We start from the raw sequence: 9,775 nt of genomic DNA on the forward strand, positions 1-9,775 counted from the left end.
GGACAAGTCACTTGGACAGGTGTGACTAACAGGCAGGCTGAGACACAGGGCAAGCAGGCACGGCTTGGAGACACAGGGCAGACAGGCATGGCTTGGAGACACAGGGCAAGCAGACGGGCACGGCTCGGAAAGGAACAGGTAGGGCCCTGTTCACACAGCAGGGGCAGGTATAGGTTTAGGCAGGAAGAAGTGGAGTATATTGGAACAGGTTAGGAACTGAGCCGCAGGAGTGCGGAGTAGGCGAAGCCGCAGGAGTGCGAAGTAGGCGGAGCCGCAGGAGTGCGGAGTAGGCTGGGCGGCTAGGGAGCCGTGCAGGCAGAGCGGCTAGGGAGCCGAGCAGGCAGAGCTGCAGGGGTGCAGATGCACAGACGGAGCTGAAAGGGTGCAGATGTACAGACAGGGAGGACACAAGGAAAGACACAGCAGGGAAGGAAGCCACAGACAAGGAGAAAGGGAGACTAAGGTAGGACAGAGTACAGACAAGGTACTGGGACAAAGACTCAAGGGCCAGGATATTCAGCCTCCTGGCAGGCAGACAAGGTACAAAGCAAGACTGAGTATTCCTCCAGAGAAGGAGGAGATACACAGGACAGGGCCTGGCTTCCTCAGCAGCAAGATACTAACTGAGATTAGACATTGCACAGGCCATGTTCCAGTGGATGGGGCAGGGTTAAATAGTCCAGGGCTCTAGGTAATTGGTCAGGGACTCATTAGCCAGGTGCACCGTGACTGCATAAGAACCAGAGAGTTCAGGCGCCGCCCCCCTATACACACAGTCAGGAAACATGGAGAGCAGAGGCACAGGGCTGGCAACAGACAGATTTCACAGTATGGCTTGAAGCAGTAAGTTGGTGTGCGGGGGATGGGAGGCCATGCAATGATGCCAGCAGGGTTGTTACAGTGTATATGTGAGTACACGTGTGTGTATATGTGATTGTGTGTATGTATGTGAGTACGTGGGTGTGTGTGTGTATATTTGGGAGTACGTGTGTGTGTATGCATGCATATGAGTACGTGTGTGTGTGTGTACGTACGTGTGTGTATATGAGTATGTGTGTGTTTATGTGAGTACGTGTGTGTGTATATGTGAGTCTGTGTATATGTGAGTGAGTGCGTGTGTGTGTGTTTATGTACATGGTGGGGGGTTCAGCGGCCGGGGGGGTCGTGGCGGCGGCCAGCCGGCAGGAAAGACTGCGGCTTGCGGCCTGTGCACAGGCCGCAAGCCGTGGTCTTTCCTGCCGGCTGTGACGGAGGTGGGGGGCTCCGGCAGCGATGGGGGGTCCCGGCGGTGTCCCACTGGTGGTACTGCGGAAGGGCCTGGTACCCCCAGCGGGTGCCATATTAGAATACCTGTCACTTGCGTATTTCAATATGGCGGTCGGCGTACTTCCGGTCGGCGTGGTGGATTGTGGGATTTGGGGACATCCAGACGGAAGTGGATGACGGACAATTTAAGGCAATTATATATAGATATTTATTTTACTGTATTTGTATTTATTACATGAGCAGGTAAAGGTAATTTGGCTATAATTAATATATTTGATTATAAAAAAATTGACATAAAAATAGATGTAACGTTGTGCAATTAAAGATCAAGTCACTGTTAAAAAAAAAAAAAAAAATATTAATATAAGATCTCCCTGCTACTGCTTCTGAAAACATGTTTCTTTTTGCAGACTACCAAAAAATTTGTGTTGAGCAAGCATTTACAACGTGTCCAATTGTGTGGAAATATCACGCAAATAGAGTATAATTGACTATGGCAAAATCTTAGCGCTGAGCTTCTCAAACCGTGCTTCCCTAATTTAGTGGCAGATTTCATAAGCTAGACAGATTTTTCTCCAGCTGTCCCAACGTCTGCTTTAAAAAAATAAGCACTCAGTCATTTAGATTTTTATGTTAAAGTGGCTTCAGAAGATTAATGTCCTTTTCTGATTTCTTTTAGGTCTAGAATATCTAGTGGCTGGATATGAAGACATGCGTACAGGTCGTCTTATTGTGAACATGAAAAGTTTTGTCCAGCCCTGGAAACCTTCCATTGGCAAGAAAGTAACAGAGATACTAAGCAAAGACTGCAATTGAAAGAAAATAAGACAAATTGTTGAATACAGAAGTAAAAAATGTGTATTTATTGACCAATTTAGTGAAAAACGCACATAAAGATACCGCACAGCAACCCCACGCTTCTATCCTTCAACTGTATGCGTTACAGATTTACACTATACATATGTCTTACAGCCAAATGGTTCTCCTCTGGCACATCTGCAACCTAGTAGCAGAAAACTGCATTTCAAATAGATAAACCAAGGTGGAAGGTGCCTAAGCTAAAGTCTATACAATCAGCATACTTTTTATTTAATTGAAGGTACAAAAGGAAAGCTTGGACTATTATTGAGGTATTGTTCCACATCGCCTCTGTAAATAGCATTTTTATGAAGCACTTTATTAATTGTTCTTGCATTTCTTTTTATTTTTGTTAAACAAAACAGTGGTGTTTAGGGATCTACAGAACAGAAATGACACTAGAGACACCTTCAAGCAATTTCTGTGTGTTGTAATATTTGTTTTCTTCAGATTTATTTATATTTTATAGTCATTTCTGTTCCCAGAGATACAGTGAGACAATGGATATTAATATTATATGTTTTATTCCTCATTATGCAGTGTTCATTTCTATCTTTTGCTTGTAAATGTGAATGCTTAATTTAATTAGGCTTTTTTACACTGATCAAAAAGAAAAAAAACAACAGAATTTAATGTAAAAGTGTAAACAAATCTCTGCCAAGTGAACTTCATTCATTGCAGTTTTTAAACCCTATGAGACCCCTTCCATGTGTTGGATCAAATCATCACAATCTCGCTCTCCCAATTAGGGATCAAGCAAGTCCAAAAATTGTTGAGCGTGCCCAAGTGCTTATCCTTTGTATGATAGGGGGTTGTTGGAAGTCTTCTTTGATCCTCTAGTAGAGTACCATAGCACCTGCCTAGACTGGCTCTATGGCACATATGACATTGTTAATGACAGTTCTAAATAAAGATTAAGGATGGATTTTTATGTTTATGGCTACAAAAAGACATTTTGTAGCCATAATTTCAACTATCGATGCAGTCTCTTGGAGTTAATTGGGGGAACTTTTTTAAAACCCTTGATACAGCTGCATATCTAGGCTTTCCTGCACCCAGTGTAAAAATCAAATTTGCCCCCACTTCCATCTAAGACTTAACGATAATGCCAGATAGTGGGGGCCACACCACATTCTTGGCACTGTTTTGAAGCAACCTAAAGATGCTGCAGCATGAAATTACTGTGGTTCTAGGGCACATCTTAGCCACCACACGGATGCTCTGCCTGCCCTTTTTGTCTCATTGTTGGCTGTGCCCTTCTTCCCCCCTAACAGGGCAGCCCCAGCCAGACACACAGATCAGAACTTAATTGAGCCTCTAGCAGCCAATATACTTAGCTGCTTCTACCAAATACACAAAGCTGACATATTGTCAAGTCACACAGAACAGACAGCTTCAGGAATAATGGCCAAGATGCATCAGCCGCACGATTCTGCTGCCCATGCCTGACACAAATAATTGAGCGTGGCTGCTACTTCACCTTGCCTTATTATTACCGCAGCCATTGACACACACAGCACCCTTAGGCCTCTTTCACACTTCCGTTTTTGACCATCAGTCAAAATCCGCCAGTTTTTGAAAAAAACGGATCCGCCATTTTTCTTGGCGGATCCGTTTTTTTCCCCATTGAGTTGCATTACCGGCGGATCTTGACGGATGGCCATCCGTTGGATCCGTTTTTTTGCGGATCTGCCAAAATGTTTGCGTCCGCCGGCATGCCTGGACGGACCCTGCAATCTTTTTTTGGCTGTAGGATCCGCATTTTACAGTGCGCATGCCCGGCGAAAGGAAGTCAGCCGGGGATTTAACCCTGAAATCCTTTCTGGCGGTGGAAAAAAAATTCTCTCTCTCTCCTTCCCGGACTGCGGTTCCTTTAAAATTCTGCATTCAACGGATCCGTCAAAAAAACGGTCCGGTGGCCTCCGTTTGCATCAGTTACAAACGAATCCGCTTTCCGCCATTTTGGCGGATTTTAACTGACAAGAAAAAACGGAAGTGTGAAAGAGGCCTTAGCAGGTAAATAATATGGCCAATTGATGCTGACAGAGGTGCTCTGTGTGTTTGGTGGCTGCACCAGCAATCATCTATTGTGGAACATACTATATTTTCATGCTGCCAGCTTTTCTGCCACATACTGTGCTTGGAGCATATCCCCTGCCCTTTCCTAACAAGACCCCTGCTTTGTAGAAAAAAGTACTATAATTTTTTTGCAGCTGTTGTGTGACAGATCCGTCATCAGGAAACGGGCTAAATTCTTGGTATGGAACCTGTCGGGTCATATGACAATTGACATTGAAACCATTGTACTTTGAAAAAGAGAAATCTCTCCGTATTCTTAGTTTTAGGGTACATTCACATTTAGCTACAGCTCTGCAGCTTTAAATTATTGAAGAGGATTTATGTGCAGTCAAGGTGGTTCCAGTGATTGCAGTATACTGCAATTGTATCTAAAATGTCCAATTTATGGGAAGGCAGTTTTCTGGCAAAAAGAAAACAAACCATGGAGATAGAAAAACATCTTCTGGAGCTCAATGACAAGGTTATTAACAAATACCAGTCCGGTGATGGATGCAAGATATTTTCAAGAAGTCAAGAACATGGCACATCTGTAAATCTGCCTAGAGTAGTTCATTCTTAAAAGATGTGAAAGGAAAGCAATGAAGAGATTAATGGCTTTCAGTTACCAGCTCCTGTGCCTAAATTGGACATTGAACAATTGTTACCGGAGTGCCTTACCAGTCTCAACTTTATTATAAATGGAGAAGAAAAAGCCACTGTTTAAAAAAGTATTGTATTACTATTGTCTTACTTACAGTCATTCATGTTGTAGATTCTAAAATTGCAGTATGATGTAGGAACAGCATTGCATGAGACCAAAGCACACCCTTTATTAGTCAATATTGTGTTAACATGGTGCAAGAGAGCTTCATCTTTGGAGAAGACCTATTTTCTAATATATGTGTCCTTTACGATGTCTACAACTCGGTTCCATTGAGAAATTAGGCTGGAAACAATATTGCAGTTTGAACAATTTTATAGAGCAGATTTGGGAAACATGCTGCAACCTCATGTACAAAACATATTCACATTAATTCAAGGTTCCTAACTTCATTTCATTTGTGTGTAACAGTTTCAGTGACTATGGTGTATCACTTTGTATAGATTTTGTTTTCGCTTGCTAATGGAAGACTCTTGATCAACGGCAAATTTATTTTATTCAATATTCTTACACAATAAAACATGAAAAAGCGTGGGATATGTAACCTGAATATGTATCTAAGCACTATACTGTCAACCTTCATGTAACCAAATTTAACTAAATGACCTACTTCAGGTCTTGTAAATCTTTCACATAGTCTTGCAGTTTGGTGTGGACATATCATTGGTGCAGCTGTATAGGGGGCCCAAGGGGTAAGAAAGCCAACTACCACCTCCAAAGCAGTAAGCAGCTTCTGTCACAGACACATTATTGAACTGTAAAGGGATCTGTATCCTCCCCTGCTGACAAGGATATATGCAGTTGGTACAGAAAGTATTCAGACCCTTTTACATTTTTCACTTTGTTTGCAGCCATTTGGTAAATTTAAAAAAGTTCATTTTTTTCATTAATGTGCACTCTGCACCCCATCTTGACTGGAAAAAAAAAGCAAAAATGAAGAAATTTTGCAAATTTATTAAAAAACAAAAACTGAAATGTCACATGGTCATAAGTATTCAGACCCTTTGCTCAGTATTGCGTAGAAGCACCCTTCTGAGCTAGTACAGCCATGAGTCTTCTTGGGAATGATGCAACAAGTTTTTCATACCTGGATTTGGCAATCCTCTGCCATTCTTCCTTGCAGATTCTCTCCAGTTCTGTCGGTTTGGATGGTGAACGTTGGTGGACAGCCATTTTCAGGTCTCTCCAGAGATGCTCAGTTGGGTTTAGGTCAGGGCTCTGGCTGGGCCAGTCAAGAATGGTCAGAGAGTTGTTCTGAAGCCACTCCTTTGTGATTTTAGCTGTGTGCTTAGGGTCATTATCTTTTTGGAAGGTGAACCTTTGGCCAAGTCTGAGGTCCAGAGCACTCTGGAAGAGGTTTTCATCCAGGATATCTCTGTACGTGGCCGCATTCATTCCTTCAATGGCAACCAGTCGTCCTGTCCCTGCAGCTGAAAAACACCCCCATAGCATGACGCTGCCACCACGTTTCACTATTGGGATTGTATTGGGCAGGTGATGAGCAGTACCTGGTTTTCTCCACACATACCACTTAGAATTATCACCAAAAAGTTCTATCTTTGTCTGAATAGACGAGAGATTCTTATTTCTCATAGTCTGGGAGTCCTTCATGTGTTTTTTAGCAAGTTATATGCAGGCTTTTATATGTCTGGCACTGAGGAGTGGCTTCCGTTGGGCCACTCTGCCATAAAGACTCGACTGGTGGAGGACTGCAGTGATAGTTGACTTTGTGTAACATTCTCCCATCTCCCTACTGCATCTCTGGAGCTCAGCCACAGTGATCTTTGGGTTCTTCTTTACCTCTCACACCAAGGCTCTTCTCCCATGATTGCTCTGTTTGCCTGGATGGCCAGGTCTAGGAAAACTTCTGGTGGTCCCAAACTTCTTCCATTTAAGGATTATGGCCACTGTGCTCTAAGGAACCTTGAGTACTGCAGAAATTCTTTGGTAACCTTGGCCAGATGTGTGCCTTGCCACAACTCTGTCTCGGAACTCCTTGGCCAGTTCCTTTGACCTCATGATTCTCATTTGGTCTGACATGCACTGTGAGCTGTGAGGTCTTATATAGACAGGTGTGTGCCTTTACAAATCAAGTCCTATCAGTTTAATTAAACACAGCTGGACTCCAATGAAGGAGTAGAACCATCTGAAGTAGGATCACAAGGAAGTGAACAGCATGTGAGTTAAATATGAGTGTCTGAGCAAAGGGTCTGAATACTTAAGACCATGTGATATTTTGGTTTTTCTTTTTAATAAATTTGCAAAATTTTCTACATTTCTGGGGGGTTTTTCAGTCAAGATGAGGTGCAGAGTGTACATTAATGCGAAAAAAAATGAACTTTTTTGAATTTACCAAATGGCTGCAATGAAATAAAGAGTGAAAAATTTAAAGGGGTCTGAACACTTTCCGTACCCACTGTACATGAATTGTTTCCCCCCCCAAAAAAATGCATGATACATTTTAGCTACAGCAGTCTCTATGGTGTACTCTTCTTTAGAAAAAGAAAAAAAATAATTTATCAGTTCATCAAGATTGGAGGAAGATGCTCCAAATTTATTTAAAAATGTGCACCTTTTAATGAGTTTGGCACATCTTTCAGCTGCCATATGTCAGAAAAAGAAATTGACTTCAAATTTACAAAAAATGTTGCTTCTGGACATCAGCATATTCCATCCATTGGAATCTGTCACCACATGTGACCTATCTAAATTATTAATATGGGCATGCAGGTTGTAGACTGCTGAGGAGAACGATACCTGTATGTCTCATACCAGATACCTTGTTGCTGATGAATAATTTTTCATCACTTTATATAAATGACCTCTTCCAGGCTCTGGGGAGGACGCTGACTGAAGATACTGTAAGGGTACCGTTACACATAACGATGTCCTAGCGATCCCACCAACGATCCGACGTGGATGGGATCGCTGGGACATTGTTAGCTGATCACTGGTGAGCTGTCACATAGACAGCCCCTTCAGCGATCAGGACCAGCAAGCACGCTGGTTACCAACGTAAACATCGGGTTTCTAAGGGCCGCGGGACCCTTAGAAACCCGATGTTTACCCTAGATACCAGCGTTCACTGCAGGCAGGGCGGGAGGTGGAGGCAGAGCGGCGCAGACAGACCGTCGTAGCTCTGCTATCTGCTACTCCGGTCTGACAGAAGAGATGGGAGTCCGATTTTGGTGCTGATATCCGTCTCGAGAACTGGAACGATGCCATCAAAAACACTTACAATTCCAACATATCAATGGGTCTGCATGAGAGTTATTTCAAATTGATAAATAGGTGGTACTATACCCCGACAAGGTTATCGCATTTTAACACAGAGCTATCTTCCTTGTGCTGGAGAGATTGTGGACACCAAGGGAACCTCTACAATATTTTCTGGGGTTGTTCAAAAATCAAAAATCTCTGGCTTCAAGTCACACAGCACATTAACCTCATTGCTAAGGACTTCACAATTACACCCGAAAGAGCACTTCTTTCATTAGACATGGAACAATTTGATGATTCGGTAAGACACATTATCATACACATCCTCTTAGTGACCAAGACCATGTTAGCACAATGGTGGAAGAAAGCAGAGGTTCCCAAGTTTTCAGACATACTTGACAAGATAGGCCAACACAGCGATTTAGAACACAGATTTGCGATTAGCAACTATCACATTCACAAATACTCAAAAAAATGGAAGACCTGGAACAACAAATTTCATATCAAATAGACTTAACAAGAGGCACTATATTTTGAAGTTTAAACCTGGGCACTTTAGTACTGGGATGCTGTATCTCCTTCCAAGAATGTTACCCCATAATAAGGATTGTCGATTTTTTTTTCTTTTATGTTGTTATTCGATATATGTTATTCTATGCCTATTTGTGGGTTCTTTAGTTTTTAAATTTTTTTTCCGTACCTGTACAAGGTTGTTTATTCCCCAATCCCTTCCCTCCCTTCCTACCTTCCTTTCCCTACCCTGTTTATTTCTAAAAAAACACAATAAAATTATTTGAAAACACCATCATCCAGACTTCTTTTATCATGAATACCAAAGAAGAAAAAGAACCAAACTGTTTAGTGATAAATCATGCCATTATTAACAAGATAAAAAAAACCTTTATTGAATACATGGTTGGTATAATGGCTGCACTGCTAAAGACAGGTGCACACACATCACAATGATTTGTATACTTAATAAAAAAGAGCACATATATAAAACAGAAGTATTTGTAACTATACACAATAACAGGATGGTATTAGCATGAAACATAAGTATGAGATAAAGCTCAATACAAAGTATCGTCACATGATAACCATGTATGTAAAAATATATAGACAAAGCATGACCCACACTGATGAAGCATCAGTCAAAATCTTATGTATATAAAAAATCTGAAATCAAGTGGATAAGAAAGTATCCAGAAAGGTGTATAAATGTGTCCTATCTAAACAATACTCAGAGTAATTCCCTTGTTATGGGCATAATTACATCTTCTGGAAGCTGTGTGGAAGTGTCGGGCAATAATAGTAATGCATCAAATATGCAGGGTAACAGAAATACAACAGGCTAGGTGACTGTAAATACAATACCTGTGAGGTCCAGTTAGTGCGTGTGATGCCACTCCAATGCGCGTTTCAGTATAGTCCTTCATCAGGGATTGGTGTCAAACTGGGAGCGTGAGGTATAAAAAGGATTTGCAGCCAATAGAAGCAGACTGGATGCTTGATTACGCATTCATAACCAGGAGACACCTGGAAGTCAGCCAGCATCTGGGTCTTGTAAGCCGCCACATCAGGCCACATAAGAGCCATGTGGTCTAACATCACAAGTAGATACGAGCAAATATCTTCGGTTCCCTCCTTATTCGGCAAGCTATATTGCTTACTGAATAAGATGCCATGGGAACCCAGATACCTGGATCGCTCCTG

The 9,775-nt window shown here is 42.1% G+C and overlaps 1 protein-coding gene across 1 annotated transcript in view; it reads left to right on the forward strand.

Moving 5' to 3' along the window:
* NTN4 (netrin 4) overlaps positions 1-8,867 on the forward strand; it is a 324,642-nt gene extending 315,775 nt beyond the window's left edge. The window contains exon 10 of the mRNA XM_073573200.1: positions 1,946-8,867. Coding sequence (XP_073429301.1) covers positions 1,946-2,082 — 137 coding nt within the window. The 3' untranslated portion in view covers positions 2,083-8,867. The remainder of the gene's footprint in view (positions 1-1,945) is intronic.
* Positions 8,868-9,775: the final 908 nt, after the last annotated feature.

Source organism: Dendrobates tinctorius, unplaced genomic scaffold (assembly GCF_039654945.1).
Source record: "Dendrobates tinctorius isolate UK_male_01 unplaced genomic scaffold, ASM3965494v1 ptg000035l, whole genome shotgun sequence".
Lineage (NCBI taxonomy): Eukaryota > Metazoa > Chordata > Amphibia > Anura > Dendrobatidae > Dendrobates > Dendrobates tinctorius.